General features: G+C 36.8%; 1 protein-coding gene across 1 annotated transcript in view; it reads right to left on the bottom strand.

Annotated features, from left to right (window-relative positions):
* The window catches only part of LOC111872932 (striatin-3), a 31,863-nt gene extending 18,526 nt beyond the window's left edge, over window positions 1–13,337 (bottom strand). The window contains exons 1-4 of the mRNA XM_023867229.2: window positions 13,059–13,337; window positions 12,679–12,782; window positions 7,948–8,112; window positions 3,026–3,224 (exon numbers count right to left, since the gene is read on the bottom strand). Of these exons, the coding sequence (XP_023722997.1) occupies window positions 3,026–3,224; window positions 7,948–8,112; window positions 12,679–12,782; window positions 13,059–13,295 (705 nt within the window). The 5' untranslated portion in view covers window positions 13,296–13,337. The remainder of the gene's footprint in view (window positions 1–3,025; window positions 3,225–7,947; window positions 8,113–12,678; window positions 12,783–13,058) is intronic.
* Between the last annotated feature and the right edge of the window lie 5,673 nt (window positions 13,338–19,010).

The raw sequence follows: 19,010 nt of genomic DNA, 5'->3' as shown, positions 1-19,010 counted from the left end.
TAATAGGGCTGTTGACTAGCAACTGTATACTCAGCCAGCATTCACATTTTACAGCTCTCTCAGAAAGTGCCAAGTGCAGAATACTGGGGGAAAACAGAAGAATTATCCTGCCATATACTTTATCAATGTCCAGTTCTGGGTAGGCATAGAATAGAGACTTTCAGCTTCCATGATTAGAGCTGGCAGATACCAGGTAAGCCTCAATTAACATGGTTTTAGCTACAGCATTACATCAATGTTCTCTGAAGCACCCTAGTAAAACTGGAGGATGCAATGAACCTTGGACTTGTCTGAGTGCTTGGGGCAACTAAAACGGTCCTGTCTTAGTCAATACCAGAACCAATCAAGTGATATTTCCACCATAGTGGTTATCCTGTAACACAGCCCCATCCGTTCTTCTCCACCCACCGTTAAAAGCGCCCTCTTGTACCTGTATCCATATTTCCCTTCTCTACATCATGCAGGGCACGCGGTAGTATACTTGGTTGAGGCAATATGCTACAAGTCGGAAGGTTGCGGGTTTAGTCCCCACGAGGTGGATTCTTTTTCAATTTACCTAATCCTTCCAGCTGCACTATGACACTGGAGTTGGCTCAGCCTCTAACGGAAATGAGTACCAGGAATCCTCCTGTGGGCTAAAGAATGGCTGGCATGTAAGGCTGACAACATCACCACCATCTGTAAGCCGACTGTCTAGAAAATGTGGGAGCTTCGACGTCTCACAACCCTATGGTCCTTCACAGCCTGTTACAGGGATAGTTTTCTTCATACACCTTCTCTCTCCTGTCCATATCCACTAGCTGCTGGTCTCAGCAACATTCACTCAACTTCTTCATATTGTAACATGAGGGCTCAAAGCCAGAATTGTGGAACCAGAAGACGTCCACTCCTAGGGAATGGATATGTAAATGCATCTCTTTGGCAAAGGATATGCACATGCAACAGAAAAGCTGCTGGAAGTGGTGTTTTCTGCTGAGTCCACCCTGAGGCTATACAACATGATGTAATTCACAGCTGAGATTGTGAGTGGGTCTGCATGCAGTTGGTACTAGCCAGCAGCAGCCAGACATGGCTAGGAGGCAGACAATGGCCAGGGGTTGCAGCCTTGAAGAGTTGTTGTGAGACAGATGCCAGCCAGTAAGGATGCTGAACATGGAAACTGAGGAATCTATGGTAAGCCACGCCTAGTGAAGACACAGTATACTGAGAAGTCTTAGTGCATGTTGTATTGATTTATTAAGTGTGTCGATTCATGAAACTGTTATAAGCTAATTGTAGTTAAAAGTTTCAAAGGTCCAATAAATCCAATTACCAGTCCGAACCCCACCTATCATTATAATTAATACAGAATGACTACATTAAATTTACTACACATAATCTAAAATTTCACACTAATGCCAAGTTCATAATTGTTAACATACATAAACTGGTAATGTCAGATTATGCCACACCCAAACTGCACCACTGACTAGAAAGTCTGTTCCAGTCTCTGTAAGAGGGCACTGTCATAAGGGAAAATGAAGCCCTGACTATAGTAACAAGGGGGTTTTCTCTGAATTGACTAATTCTAATAGAATTCTAAACTGTAACAGTATATGGGCTTACATGAAATGGTGTAATGTGGAGGAACATTCGGGAATAAAAATAACATTAATCCAACTATTAACAGTAGTGTGTGTTTCTGTGTCTTGTCATTTTGTCCAGCCTCATCCAGTGTCACTGAGCACCACATATACATTTCCTGGCACAAAGAACACCTCTACCGACTCAACAAAGCAGATGTTGGAATTGTGGTCACCAATTAAGGACAAAGAGGAGTGATAGATAACAATTATTACATAGTAGCAAAAAGAGGACTTACAAAAATAATGCCAAAATGCGTTTCAAAAGATGGATAACAAGAAACCATGGCAGATATGAAGGCATAGTAACACAAACATATTTCACATAGCTGAATTCAATTCTATGAACCATGATGATGTAACAATTTAATTAAGTAATTTCATGTTATATAACAGCATCATGGGCAGAATGTATTTTAAACAAATCTGTTGATGATTCAATATGATTATTAAACTCTTCCTTATGGTGATCATAAGTATTTCATTTCAGCAAAGCAGTTCACCCTTGTCACAAACAAGTATACTTAATCCAAACTTTATACTGGATTTGATTTACTTGATACTTCTCTGAATTGCATTATTGTCAAGACTGGATTTATTGAATTCTCACAACTCATAACTACAAGTAAGGATTATGCTCTCCCTGTTCTACACTTCACAAATCACTACAGGACACACTAGGTCTTCTCAGTCTGTTAGTCTTTGCCAGCTAATGCTTGGTAGCGGCTTCCAACGGCTGACATGCCCCTTCCTCTGTGTTCCTGAACTGTCCCTGGCCTTAAGATACCAGCTCCTTAAAGCAACAGCTCACAATAACCAAAACCCAGCAGTTATGTTACTAATTAACTCTTAACTTGTCCTGCTTATAACATCTCAGCACAGATTTCACAGAAAACACAGTTCTTCCATTGCTCTTTACAGCCTGCTGCCCAGTAACGACCACTGCATAGTTGCATATTTCACAGTTGTTTCCTAGCAATGGGTCTACATGCCACAATATTTCGGCAGTTAATAAAACATTTGTACATACTATATGTTTCCATCAATCTCTTCCTTGTGCCATGTTCCCATGAAATATGCGCAATTTTTCTCAATGAAGGAAATAAATTTGGAAGTCTCTTCTGGCCAACATACAAAAGTGAAATAACTGCTGAAAATAATTCAAAATGGTGCAGCTACTAATGTATAAGTGGTAAAGCCAATTCTTGGGCCACAAACCAGGTACAGAATATACTTTACAGAATTGTACAAAGGAATATGCAGGAATCACACTTTTTTCTCAAAAAAAAAAACAAAGACCATGATCCACATGTTTCACACCAATTCAGTTTCATAAAAAATTAATTCAGTGATATATGACAATGGACAATCACAATAATTTGTTAATATAATTACTTTCATACCTTTTTGGCGGGTGTCCTGCGGCCTTGATTCTCACTGGCCCGTTTATTGGATGACTCATTTCCATTGAGCGCTGTTACAACTGGGGCGTTATTTAGGTTTTCTTCACTTTCTGCATTATTGTTAAGACCAAGTAATGAGCGAACACGATTTGAACGTACATCTATTATTGTATCAGTATAACCAATTTCTTGAAGATACCTGAAAAATGTTCATAAATCTAAAAATATAAGGACAATATTTCTTAATAGATCATTCCTTAAATGATTAATAACAGAACATTTACTGAAAATGAGACCATAGGAATACCAAATCCAATGTACCTTAAAATACAACACATCAACCTACTCTCTGAATATTTTCTATTACTCATAACTCTATTAGTCTCTTGAATTTGTATAACACTGTGTATCTCTACATGAGGAAATTCAGATGAACTTGGAAAAATTTCGAAGGTTTTTGATTTGTGAAAACTTCTGGATGTTAGGTGCACACTGCCCACAAGCAAAACCCTTGACATGAAAATCAGCTTCCTTCATCCTCAAGGTCCTTCACCATTCAGTTATTTCGTTAATTCATCGATCAGGAGGGTTAAGAGGATTGTAAAAGTATGCAACTGTAAGCTGACTGATGCTGAAAACATACCAACAACAGAAATTCCAGAGAACTGCTTAAAGAAGACAACAAACAGCTTCAGGGTACACTGACATACACACAGTTAAATTTAACTCTTAAAACTTCATTCATCAATTTTTCAGACAATATTTACAGCAAGACTGCCTTCATCTTCACTGTATATATAATACATGATTTTATACAACCTCAACCCATGACAGTCCCAACATGAAACTGGGTTATATTTAATAGCAAAACAGCGTGCATAAAATAAGAGTTAGAAATTCAGGGACCAAATTTTGAAAAATGCAAGATCAAAGGTCAAATCAGAAGACCTTAAAACAATCTACCCTGAATATAGCGCATAATACCTCTATACAAAGTTTAAAGTTTAAAACAAATTAATGTCCCTTCATATCTCAATTACGATCATAGTTACAGTTATTACAGTACATCCAATCTTGCCATGGAATGCCATTCTATCAGAACTTCACATATCAATAAACTGATGACTGTTACAGCTACAGATCCAAGAACTGTCACAGCAACTGAGCTCTAAAAAAGGTTGTATTTTACCAAATTTCATTAAAATCTAGGAAGCTAATTTGAATTTTTTACTTTTCTGCAATTTGTTTTGGAATTACCCCAAATCAAAATTTGATCCAATGGCAACAAACTACAGTATCCTGTATTTACCAGGGACCAGAGAAGGATTCTGCATCCAAGGAATGTTGCTGTCTTCAAGAGCAAAAACATTTGAAATACAGAATATTATCACCCTGTGATCCAAAGATGGGGAGGTTGCTTGTCAGCTGAACAGCAGAGGATTACCAGATGATGGAGACTTTAAAGTGCTCAGCAGCAATCTTTGATACACACAACAAGCACTTTCTCTTTTAGTTTTCATAGCTTACAATGCCACTCCTATAACATAATGTTTCAGACTCTTTTTTTTTTATTTTAGTACCCTTTTACCGTTTTTAAAAATGAGACCCATGTGTCACATCCTAAAGAGGCAGGTCAGTGAATATTCATGGTACCCAATCAGTTCAAGCAAGAAGCAGAGACTTGTGGCCCTGGTTACAGTGTTGCCAAGTCACAAGTACACACCATTTATTTTTAGCATAATGATGCATAAAAGTCAAGTTCAAGCAAAACTTGCAACACTGCAACCTTGTAGCTCTGTCTTTCTTAGTACAACCAACCCTCTCATCTCCATCTACAATCTGATTCATATTATAGTAGTTGATAATAATACTTGACGTAAACAAAATTCCTCTTGTAATGACCACATGCAACTGGACAACATGAAAAATTATTCTTTCATTGCTCCTGGGTTTGAACCACAACTTAAAGAATTTACCAATACTTTTATTTAAATAGAAAATTAGTTTTTTTACATTATCACCCATATCAAAATCTAGCATAAGTAAAACCAATGGAACCTAAGATCACCCTCAGGATTTTTTGGAACGCAGCCTGGGATTACTGTTCTAATGGCTTTCATACTGGATTCAGGCGTAACAGCTAGCAATGCAATGAAACATTAATGAAGTTCATTTTCTTGTACATTTGCTAATTTAGTCTGGTTATTTCAGAATAATTCCAATTATACTGAAATTGTGATGAAACACGTTACAATATATATAGGCCTGCATGTACAAATACAATTCTGCTGAGATACATTTTACATATACATATAACACTTCTTTCAGAATAAGTATGTACCTGCATACTTCCAAACCCTGTACTGATTAACTCTTTGACTGGCGCGACGGGTATTTAAATGCCACCCCTGTCCTGGCAGATCCTTTAAGCTTTAAGTCGCTAAAATGCATGCGTTTACTTTTTTTTAAGTAACTTCAACAAAAATTGGTTTTTAAAAACGAAATTTTCAGGATCTAATAAAATGACAATATTTTATGCAAAAAAAAGTCTTTTCATACCTTTTTAGTAGTTTTTCTTTGTGATAAACATTGAAACATGAAAGTTTGTAGAGAGCCACACCACAGCTCATACACATGACACTTGTTTCTTTTCTAATCTTGTGCTTAGCACACACGCGACACTTTCTCATGGCACCATTCTTCTTCTTGTTACTGGGAGGAATATGGGCCATTTTGTGTATTTTCAGGCCACCCTCTAGACGATTTGCTGGGTCCTTCACTGGTGGTCTTTTCAAGGTCGTGGGCGGAGGCGTGACTGTACTCGAGTCTGAAGCAATAGATTCGTCATCCACTTCATTCCTTGACTCTTCTCCCTCTCCACACTGTTTGGTTCTGTCATTTTTTTTACACAGTCCATTATAAAATCTTTGAATTTGTATTTTCTCTTCTTGTATTTTTCGTCTGTTGTGTTCTTTTTGAATAGAATTAAACTATTCAATGCTGCCATTTGCAACAAGAAAAACTCGTTTCTTTGTCCACTTTACAGTTTTGCGGGAAAAAGGATAATAATGCAGCATTTGACTGGCCCTGTCAACCCCTCTCATATGTTTATTGTAGTCCCCAATTACCTCGAGTCTGCATATTTTTTCTCCTTTGCGGTTCGATTTTGCAGATTCCACGATTTTTGCTGTGTGAAGAGTGGAGAAAGTTTGATGTCTCTTTTATCTCTCCACACCTGTATGAGAACCTGCCCCTTCCTAGAAAACACAGATTTCCCCTTTTCAAATATTTTACATCATCCTTTAGTTCTTTAGGAGCTCCTCTGTCCATTCTGAAGATACCACACACATAGGTATTTCTCTGTAATAACATCTCACACAATTCTACACTATTGTAATAGTTATCCTGGTAGAGATGATACCCTTTATCTAGAAGCTGTGGCCCCAACAGATCGACAACTAATTCCTTTATAGGTCTTGATTTTCCGCAATAAATTTCAAAATTCCAAATATATTCACTTGTCGATTCACAAACAAGATAATCCTTTATACCGTACTTATCAGGTTTGTCAGGCATATATACTCGGAAGATAAGACGTCCTTTCCAAGCGATCATTCCTTCATCTATTGCAATTTCCTTGTCAGGGATATATGTGTTTCTAAATTTCCCCACTAATGAGTCTATAATTGGTCTAACTTTATACAGGCGATCTTCACGGTCAGCTGGTCATGCATCATTGTCTGCAAAATGAAGAAATTTTGAGATCTGTTGGAACCGCCACAAAGACATCTTTTGTCCATACCATGGAGTGTGAAATAGGGGCCTAGTGGACCAATATTCTTCAATTTCGGGGCGTTTGTCGATTCCTGTCATGAACACAATTCCTAAGTATGTCCACATTTCATCTGGTGTGATATATTTGTAATTGTGTTCTCAAGAGTGAGGAGCTAATTCATGTGTGTTGAAGGGCTGGTGAGCATAGTGATTTACTAAGTCGTCATTCAGAAAACTTTTAATCCATGAAAATGGGTGCACTTTATGTGTTATATCAATTTTGATCCCAGAACTACAAGTAAATGGAACTATTGTTGGTACAATGTCTCCGTACATCCATGAGATGGGCATGTCAGGCACCACACTCATGGTGGCTAAATGTTCATGATTACTGTCTTGTGGATCATTATCTGTCACTGTATTATTGTCACTATAAACTTCATCTAATTCAGGAATCATTATTTCTTCGCCACTTTCATCATCAGCACAAATCTCTTTCACAACACTTTCCAGCTGGTCTGTAGGAACACTCCGACACTTGCTGCGAGAAGCCATGGTGAAAGTGAATGAATGTGAAATTTTTCTGACCTTTCTGACCGTAATATAGACCACACAAAGTCAACAAGGGTTCTTTACAACCATGCACAAAAACTATCATAAATATGTCTTTGTTTGATGAGTGCCAAGACAGCAAAGAAGGGAAGAGTGTATCAAAGCACTAAAACACGCCAACGCCAGGAAATGGCTGGCATCGTCTGGTTACTTCTGATGTCTTCCTATGCATGCCTGGTATATTTGACCAATTTTATCTCAGATGTTATGATCCTGAAAGTATCTATTATGCTCACTGTACAGATTCTTAATGTACAGGTGATTTAAGAGACCAAACATGTTCCAGATTCTTATTCTTGTACTAACGTTTTATGATTTCCATGCCTTCTCTCCTTTTTAAAATACAGAACATCAATGAAAACTGAAGACCCTGACTAGCTATTTCTCTTATTATTAATCATAATTTTGCCTTAACTTTGTCCTCTGAATATGTTGTTTCTCATTTATCTGCTGAAATTATCAATACACGCTTCAAAATAAAAATATTAAATCAATTTCACATTGGAACATAACATATTCATGTAATATTAACTTACTGCCTGAGAAGCTGTCTTCCTTGCCGCCAGCTTACATTACTAACAGAAGTGAAAGGTGCTTCTCCATCTACTGGAGCTTCCGGTCCCCCCGGCTCATCAAAAATTGGTGGTTTCATGTCACCTTGCTGTAACTCGGTTCCATATTTTAGCTTGTGGTATTTTGCTCTAAAATGTGAAAACACGTCTATTGAACATCATTCTAATTCAACTAACAATTTTTTCTTTCTCCTAACTCATAATGTATTTTATGTTACAGACTTATAGAATTTCTTTAACACAAATTTTAAAGAACTCCCCCATTCGATCCAAAATGTCTTAACCCACATACCAACTGCCAAGAAATACAATTAATATTCCAGCATGCCTATAGACATGCACATACAGAATTAATGTCTCTAGACCTATAAGTTTTAATGGATACGCATTTACTTATACGCACTGTCAGCATCTAGACTACACAGCATCAAATAGTATGACAAATGATAAACTGGAAAGAATATGCAATGAAGTGGTCATGATCTATCAGAATAATTTCCTGGCATTTGTCCGGACAGACTGAGGGGGGGGGGAACCCTCAGCCAGAATTTCTAATATCCTTCACCAAAATTCAAACCAAAGACCTAATGAATACAAGCGTGGAGCATTATGGTAATACCAACAGATTTCTTAGCCTTTACAAATGGCAGCTGGTCAATAAGAAAAACTCCACTGATTTTACATCACCACTTTTCTTATATTATGTGGAATGTACAGGGCAGGTAGCACAACATAGAGGCTCTCCTACCTTAAAACCAACACAGTGCCATGTTCTCCAAAATGAGACTCTAGTGAGCAAGTTATAGTAGTACAATCATTACATCTCGGGTTTGATGAAATACCACTACATAATATAGGTTGAACTAAACTTTATTTATAAAGTTCTGAGGCTCTGGTGACTGACTTATGGCAATACAAACACTGAATATGGTCTGGAGGCAATTCTTCTATCTAGTATGCATTAAGATTAAAGTTTAATTACATTACTAAGTTTTGGTGTATGTTGCATTGGCAATGTGAATAACCACTATGATTGGACTGACTTTACAGACATTCACAGACACACTTCTGAAATGCTTATCACAAGGAACAGAAATTATTCCAAATTAATCTGTCCTATCTATCTTATGAATACAAAGTGTTGTACTTTGACTGGATATTGACTAATAACTTCAGGCTTTGCTACTCATTTTAAAAAAGCTATCAAAGCTTGTGTTTTTTTTTTTTAGCACGACAGGAAAAATGCCAATGAAAAGTACACGTAGCAGAGATTGAACATGCATACAAGAAAGAGTCACTGGTCGACAAACTGACAATCATTTAAATTGGAAATCAATGCAGATTTCAATCTATTTAAGTCAAGCAAAATATATTCTGCAACAAGGTCCCTTTTCTTTCTAGGCTGTCATCTGACAGTAGTAAAATATTTCTCTTGCAAAAGAATGTTATCTGAATCATGGCTGGTGCTCAGAAAACATGATCATGCACTTATTCAAGAAATTCCACATACTACCTACAGACAACCATACATGGGTGAGTATGAACTGACTCTAAACATTTATAACTGAGAACATAGGAATGCTTCAAACTCAGCAGTCCATACTGAAAATAAGACATGAACTTGAACTTAACAGACTAACTGCTAACATCAGGTTATCATAAAAGAAACTATGCAGGGATAAAAATGCCCCCCCCCCTAAAAATTAAATGCTTGTCCAGAAATAAAGACAGCATTACAAGAATTCCTGACTCAGTTTCAACCCTACGGATGAATTTATATTATTACAGAATGATTACAACGCTGTAATCATGAGATTAATTAGTACAGTAATTATTTATGTGTACATACATAAGATGCTTAATGTATTATTTTCCATGTAAAAAGTGTTCTATGTAGAGCTCTCATGTAGTGTGTAATTATGTATAGGGACAATTATCCTTTTTATGCATAGAACTTCTCTAATAACCTTTATCATTCCAAAGCATCTCACCTTGATGTTTTATAAGTATGCTTATGATGCTCATTTTAACCTGTGACTGCATGCCATAACAATACCATCACTAAGCTAAAGTTGTCTCTGTGCTTAACTAATTAAGCACTAAGCTACAAAGATGTATGGGGGAGCAGATGTATAGATCCATATATTCTTGACCCTGGCTCTAGTTTCAGGTGAGTGGTCAGCTTCATATCCCAGCTGCTCTACCCCAGAGCTTATCTGGATGATGTGGAGGGAAGAAAAATCTTGCACCTACCAGGACTCAAACTCTAACCCCTTGGCACTATCCCAGCTCTCTTATACGTGTTTGCAACATACTAAACTTACAGACCTACTCTTATTTTACACATGGGTGGCTCACAGCTCACATGCCATAATCACATCACACTCATCCAAATATAAAAATTTTTGAAGCCCTTGCAAATGGTATGGCACAAGGGACTGACTCACAAGACAGATGTTAGACAACTGTTTATAAATTAGGAGGCTAAGAAGAACTAATATGCTACAACTCTAAACCTGAAGCATATTTCTGTTTACAAAGAGCCCCAAAATAACCTCTGGTATGCCTACAGCTCACTCCATCTATTACTGAATTTGGGTTGTGGTTGCATTATAAAATTCAGCCTTCATACTGAGACTTTCATGCTTGTGTTTTACTTGTATTTTACTTGCAGGACTTTCATGACAAAGAAATGTTCCTCAGAGGTGTCCATTTCTTTTCTGGCAAGCCATCTGGCTTAAGAACTCAGGTCAACAAGTGCTCATTTTCTGCTGTTCTCACAGCAGTTTTCCAACTACATGAAAATGCAACAGCCAGGTACTAACACAATTTGTTGGACACCCATGATGAAGGGTCCTTCCCACAATCTGACATGACAGTACCCAATGTGTTTCTTTTTTGGCCATGATCACAGAGTTCAGACATGACTTCCAGAATCTCTGAAAAGAGTACCAGTAAACTCAGAACGATTTCACCAGCATATACTGTGATCCTCTGGGTCATGACACCGTGCTGTCTGGTAGGCAGGTACCATCACTTTGGATTAATATACTGCCCCCATCTTCACGGTAAAAGTGAGTAGGTTGGTAACATGGCAGGTTATATAGTAGCAGGGGGACAGGCAGTGAGTTATGGATGAAAGGAGCATTAGGCTCACATCCAGACTAGGGGTGACCTAATGGCCACAGTCTGGAAGCAAAGAGCCAATTATATCCTACATAGTATACTTAACTATACTTACTGAGGCTGTTTGTACTTTTCTTTAATTCTGCCATGCAAAATCCAGTATAGCACTTCAAACTGTACCATGACTATTTCCTTCTATATCCTTTCCAATAATAATTCATTAACCATCCTACCATTCAACATTTCATACTCCAAACTACTGACACCTGACTACATAAACCACAAATATAACTAAACAAACATCCAACAAAAGATGGAAATTACTACTGTACCCTACAAAGTTGGTTCAAGTCACTGAGTTTCTAATTTCTATCCAAGAGGCGATCAGTTGAAACCTCTAATAGGGCACTGACTATCTTGACCAAAGTTGTCTGCAGTGTTCCTAAGTTCCTCCAAGCAAATACTGGGATATTACCTAAAACTAGACCATGGCTACTTCCTCACACATCCCTTCCAATAAATGTTCACTAATCATTCCACCACTCAACACTTTACATTCTGAGTTACTCATAGCATCACTATATAAACCAGAAATATAAACATGCTACTACTTATCATAAGATGGAAATTTCTGTAAACATGAAAATGATATGAAACTATAACTGTTGATGACTGCAAAAAAAAAGGCATTTGTTTTTGGTAAACATGCCACAGAATGGTAAACACCTCCTCAATAAGAGGTGATGCTGTGATAAAAATATACTTCCTGAAAGTCAGTAGCAACAATCACTGGCCACCCAGAAGGAAGCATCTGCAGTATTGTGTTTCATTCATAACACAGACAAGCACACACCAACATAAAAAGAATGTGACATTCATCTGTGCAATTAATGTGTGCTTTAGGGATTATCACACTGAATGCATTTGTGATAACAGGAATTTGGCATAGGACAACAATAGGATTCACAGACACTTGCCACTTTGATCTGTTATCTTACAACAGATTTATACCCATGTCTCTTGCATGTAACAAATTACAGATACAAAATTTTGCAGTCCTGTCATCTACATTATGTTCACATTAAGATATGTATTAGTTTATACTTTTCTCCTTGACAGTTTTAGATAAACTTATACTGTTACAAAAGGGGACAATGGTTTAATTAAATGCCATCATTCAGGCCATAAGAGAGGATTTATCACTCTGCCATCATTAACAGCAAGAGCAATTTTAGTTTCACTTGTTCTTACAATGTGTTGTTAATCTTAATGTATAATAGGTATTTTGGTAGTCTATTGTCTTTTATGCACTTCCTAAGTATACTGCATTGTATGGCGCCCTGTCCCACACCCTGACCATAACAATCCATAGAATGCCCTTTATCTATTAACATTAAGGTTTCATTAAAAAGGCCATCATTACAGTATCTGAAATTAATGAAAAGGGAATATTATTGCTAATGAAATACCAAACATACGATCATCACGTCAGCTGAACAAAGCAGCTGTCATTCTCTTAAATTGTTATATTTTAAATCAAACATGAAATGGTTGACCTGCTGAACTTACCTTTCTTGCTTTAGTGCATACTCCAACATCTTTATTCGTCGAACTAAATCATTTTTTAAATTTTCTTGCCCTTTCCTTTCTCCTTGAAGAAAAGCTATCCTGGCCTAAATTGGGGACGAAAAAAAAATATGTTAGTTATATTACTACGCTCTCTACTTTATACCAGTAATAATTCAAACGATAATATTGACGCAATACCTAATAAGCGCACTGGCCTAGACTTACCACCGTATTAGGCCTAGTTTATTTGTAGAATACTGACGGGAAATTATTTACGGCCACTCATTTTACATGAAAGTACCGTCTTTCAAACATGTGGAAATACAAGGTGTTAAACGACGACTCTATGAAATAACGATACGTACATTGACAATAATTACCTGTAGCTCAGCTCTATCCACTTCCCATTGCGACCTTTCCATCTCGAACCTTGCCCACTCATGTTGAATGAAGTGCAATATACCAGGGATGGAGTATTGAGTTTTTTGGTTTCCTTCATCACTTTGCTTATTGCCTACATTAATTCCACCACTTGAAGGTCCCAGTTGTCCGTTGTGATTTTGTGATGGAGAACTATCTTCCATTGTGGGCCCACCGCACTGACTTGGTATCTTCATGACATGGCCGCCATTACAGCAACTTCGTGTGCTTTAATGAACAACTCAAGTCAAACGGACAACCGCCCTCTTTCAGAGGGTATACGTAACAAAATGCTTTATTAAAATAATTTATTTTGCGAAATCAACCAGTAATCATCAGAAGCAAATAGCACGATAAAATTTCACCTCATTTGACTTGTGTGCAATCAACATGATCAACAATCCCACTCCCTATCGAATTCACTGCTATATCGGCCATACTTTACCCAACCGTTTCGAATGTGAAAATGGCAGTTCAACCCAATTGAACATAAAAAAAAATGCACACAAAAAATATTGGTTCGTTGGGCTTCGAAGCAAACGGATTTCGGTCATCTTCGTCTTGTAACTGCTAGATTTCTTGCCTTATACAGCAAGTTCCATCAACTCTCAACCATCCAATTCTTGTCACATGGATTAAAATTAAGAAACACATTTGTTGACATAAAAGTTTTATTTGTTAAAAATATATGATCATATAAAACATTAAACTTGTTACGACAGTTTATATACACACAGATTACATTACAAAGATATTAACTCTGAAAATAAAATGCTTTCACATTTTTAATGCATCATTTGGGAAATATTCCACAAGACGATTTTAACTATCCATGCTATTTCACTTCAGTTCAGCTACCTTAGGTAACATCTTAAAATTAATTAGGGCCTTCTTTTTATTGTAACATTTTGGAACAGTTTACCCACATTTTGTAGATTGATGCATTTCCTGGGCCATAACACTACATTATTTTCATTTCTACATAGCATTCCATTCCACTTCAGATCAGTGCTCAAAATAAAAATTTGAATGGTGTTATCTTTATTTCAGGAACTGCAACAAATGAAAATGCTGGAAAATAAGGGTTATATTTAACACATTTTCTGTAACTCAATACACAAGCCAGGAGCTGATGTCTTGCATCTCAAAGGCTTTTGCCTGTTTAAACTGATCAGTGCTAAACTTTAGTTTCTTCCCCTTCTAAAACGGTATACTGATTCATGTAAAAGATATCTGTGCATTCTGGTTTTTATCCCAGTGCTTTTCTACGTCTATAAATATTGGGAGATAAAGTTGATTATTCTTGTAACAACTCAGTCCTTTGTGACTATGGCTACCCTGATGTGCTGCAGTGAAAAGTTATATGGATGATGCAACTTCAGGTCTATTATAGCCTATATCTGACTACACTGGCAGCAAAACTGACAATTCCACTGACTGTGAAAGCAGCAGCCNATTTTTTTTTTTTTGGGGGGGGGGGTACTCTTCTCTTCTACAGTAAGTGCGATTATTTCTTCTCCTCCTGTAGGATTTGAGGCTCTCACAGTGGTGGTTATCAACAGATCTATGGGATATAACCTTGTGTAGTCTGTTCAAAGTTAACTGATGTTAACACTGATTCCACAAGAACAAAACCCCGAAGAACAAACACAAGTAGAAAATGAAGGAAATGATGTTCCATTAGAGCCGAATGGCTTAGAACAATTAACAGGAAATTTTGAAGAAAGACGATATCCACTTCGGAACAGGAAAAAGAATTTCCAGTATTTATTACCTACTTAGCCATGCATAAAGATGAGGAGTCAGAACCAATCACATATGAAGAGGCACTGTCAAGCTCCAATACTTCTAAATGGAAAGCAGCTATTCAACAGGAGTTAGAAGCTTTCCAAACAAACAAAGTATGGGCAATAGTAGACAGACTGTCTAATAAGCCAATAGTGAAGTCAAAATGGGTCTTCAAAATTAAACGAGATGCTGAAGGAAATCTTGCATGTCACAGAGTACATTTAGTGGCGAAAGGTTGTAGCCAAACAAATGGAATAGACTATTGTGAAACTTTCGCTCCTGTCGTGAAACACTCATCAATGCGTTTGTTATTTGCTTTAGCTGCTAAGCATGACTGGAACACTGACCACCTTGATGTCTGCACCATGTTTTTAAATGGAGATATTGAGGAAGTTACATATATGGAGCTTCCTGAAGGATATGATACTAAGGGGGATTCTAATAAAGTTTGCAAGTTAAAAAAATCAGTTTATGGACTAAAAGTCACTACGTCATGTAATAAGAAAGCAACAGAGGTTCTGAAAAGCCTACGGTACAAGCAAACTTGTTCTGAACCATGTATACCAAACAAAAGGGTAATTCTGTAATTAATACAGCATTGTATGTTGATGACTTCTTCATATTTCATAATGACAATGTTGAAATTGAGAATTTAAAAAGAAAATTGCAACAATGTTTTAAAGTCAAAGATTTGGGACCAGTTAAGAAATGTCTAGGAACAGAAGTGAACAGAGATAGGGCAAAGAAAACTATAAAGTTAACCCAAACTCAATATTTGAACAATGTTCTTAAGAGATTTAATATTCCTAATAAGACTAAACCAGTTAGCCATCCAATACAACCAAATAGCAGATTGAAACCGTTGCCTAAACCAAATAAATCGATCGGGAATCTAGATGATGTGCCATATCAACAAGCTGTAGGTTCAATGATGTATTTAGCCACATGCGGGTGCCCTGATATATCTTTTGCTATGACTTATTCGAGCCAATTTAACGCTTGTTTCATGAGAGAGCACTGGGTTTTGTTGAAAAGAGTTCTAAAATACCTAAATACTATAAAGGATGTAAGTATTGTATATTCTCAGAATAATGATCAATTGAAAGGTTTTTCCGATGCAGACTGGGGTGGAAATTTAGATCGTAGATCCTTTAGTGGATCTGTGTTCAAACTATCAAGGAAATCACCATTCCTATTTATTGTGATAATCGTGGTGCTTTAGCTATAGCAAAAAATCCTGTCAACGACCAAACAAAACATACTGTCATAAGAGTTCATTTTGTAAGAGAGAGGGTTTAAAAAAACAGGTTATGTGCCCAGGATCATATTATTGATAAGTATAAATAGTAAGAAGTCAAAGTGTTATTTAAAAGTGATCCCTTGGACTGACACCACCAACAAGACATAGAGACAAGTTTCATCATGGCCACGTCAAAGCCCTGCATGAATATTGATAAACTCAAAGGATGGGAAAATTATAGAGAATGGTGCTTTGATATTCAAAATGTTCTAGTGATTGAAACTGTGTGGGCAGCAGTCAGTGGATATGCTGTAGAAGATACAACTCCCGCATCCCTCAAGAAACAAAAGAACGAGAAAGCCAAAGCCATCATTTGTCTGACATTGGAGCCCCAAGTTAAATCTTACGTTGTCCAGACAACTACAGCAAAGGAAGCCTGGGACACGTTGGAAAGAACATTCAAAGATCAGGGTGTCAATAGTTAGATAAGTATTTTAACTGATTTGTGCTCTTTGAAACTTGAGGACTATAAAAGTATGCAGCAATACGTTAATGCCTTCATGTCAATAAATCTTATATTAGTCTCAATGGGCAAGAATATAGAAGATTAGCTATTAGCCACTTTAATGTTAAAGGGTTTAACTAAAGAGTATTATCCCATGCATATGGCACTTGACAATTCCAACGTCACTTTGACTAGTGAGCTCATTAAATCTAAGCTAATGCAAGATACTGAATTTGGTAAAAATGCAAATTCAGATTCAGCCTTTCTGTCCAGAGATAAGTTTAAACATAAACCACCAAAATGTCAAATTTGTGGTAAGCTAGGCCATATCAACAAAAACTGTTGGTTTAAAGATAAGGATAAGGCGAACAATAATAATCATAACAATCAACAGAACCAAAAATTTAAGAGCAATCAGTTTTCTAAATCAGTTAATAGTACTGATGAAAATAAAGAAGGATCCGATCAAAGGTATAATGAAAATAAATGGAAAAATAAGACCAGTAAAAATCCATGTATGTGATATCTGCCTATCATGTTAAAATTAAGGATGATACTTGGGTAATAGACTCTAGTGCTTCACACTGCATGACCAGAAATATGACAGTTTTGCAGAATTATAAAACACATGATTCTAAGGAACACAAGATAAGTTTTGCTGACGATAACATGTTAACTAGTGCAGGTTTTGGTTATGTAAAACTTGTGAATGACAATTTTAGCCATATCTCAGATGTATTGCATGTACCAAAATTGTCTGCAAATTTGTTATCTGTGAGCTCAATTGTAAACAAGGGTATGATTGTGTTATTCACCAAAGACTGTTGCAACTTATATGATTCTGATAATTTTGAGGTAACAGGCAAAGTTCTTGCCAAGGCATATCCTGAAACTGGGATTTATTGTTTATATACCAAAGCTAACTTGACCCAATCTGCAAATATTGCAACTAAAGATAAGATTAATACCAAAGAGAATAATGACAAATGTGTAAATCTTGTACTAATATTGTAAAGAATGAACAAGTTGCAGGTACACAGCAAATTGATGAACAACTGTTGTGGCATAGGCGTTTGGGGCATTTAAATAGGGTTAGCATGCGGTTGCTTAAAAAAAGGTTTAGCTAGTGGCAGATTTTCAAGAACAAGAAGATCAGTCAAAGAAAAGTGTTCCATGCCTGGAAGGCAAGATGACAAAGAAGCCTTTCCTACAATCAAAGAACAAACGGTCAAAAAGGATACTTGAACTATTACAGTTAGATCCGGTTGGGCCATTTGAAGTACCCTCTTACGGGAATGCTAAATATTTTTTTACTATTGTGGATGATCATAGTAGAAAAATCTTCATTCGTTTAAGAAACAAAAATGTGACACATATGAAGCCTTTAAAGAATTTATGAGAATGGTTGAGACAGAAACTGGAGTGACTATAAGAGCTGTCTGTTCGATAATGGTGGTGAATTTTGTGGCAAATATTCGATGACATGTTAAAACAAAAGGGAGTTAAAAGGGAATTCTCTGTGCCATATACTCCACAACAAAATGGAACTGCCGATGAGCTAATTGCAGTATTCTGGAAAAAACTATATGTATGTTGTATGATTCTGGCTGCAACAAAAGATTCTGGGCTGAAACAGCACAAACAGCCGTATATCTTTCGAACAGATCACCTCACAAGAAACTAAAGAACCAATTGCCTGAAGAAATATGGACAGGAGAAAAGATGGATCTCTCCCACATAAAAATTTTCAGATGTCCAGCTTATGCTCATGTACCATCAGAGAAACACCAAAAATTGGATGCTGTGAGCAAGAAATACATTTTTATTGGATATAGTGAGGAAAGTAAAGCTTATCGGTTATCAGATCCCCTCAATCCGTCTCAAATAGTTGTGGCAAGACATGTACAATTTCTGGAAGAATAAATTATAAACAAGAAAGAGAGTGAGAAAGAATTTCAGCTTAAAGAGATTCTTCCAGAGTTGTCAAGTTTCTACCTTGACCCACAAGATGAAACACTGATTCTTACTTATCATTCAATCCACATAAAGTGAAAATAACAAGAGGAACAAGTCACATCCACCTTCAGGGTCAAAGAATATGCCAAGCAGGTAGCAAGCAGGGTCTATTCCTGCAAAATGTCAGTTGACTTTCAATGAACTACATGATGTTATATCCCAGAAGATAGAACTTCTCTTCTCCTGTTCAAAAACATTTAACTCGAACCATGTTCAGTCACATGTATATCCAATTATGAGAAGAATGCATTTCACTGATGTGCCTTACCTAAAGAAAATAACTGCTTGCAATATGGAGCCTACACAGTATTAAAGTTATTTGCCAGTGACAAGTTCTATGGGCTGCTTCTAAAAGTGACCAAT

This window comes from Cryptotermes secundus, unplaced genomic scaffold (genome assembly GCF_002891405.2).
Source record: "Cryptotermes secundus unplaced genomic scaffold, Csec_1.0 scaffold407, whole genome shotgun sequence".
NCBI classification, from domain to species: Eukaryota; Metazoa; Arthropoda; class Insecta; order Blattodea; family Kalotermitidae; genus Cryptotermes; species Cryptotermes secundus.
This window is presented reverse-complemented; position numbering and strand designations above follow the sequence as displayed.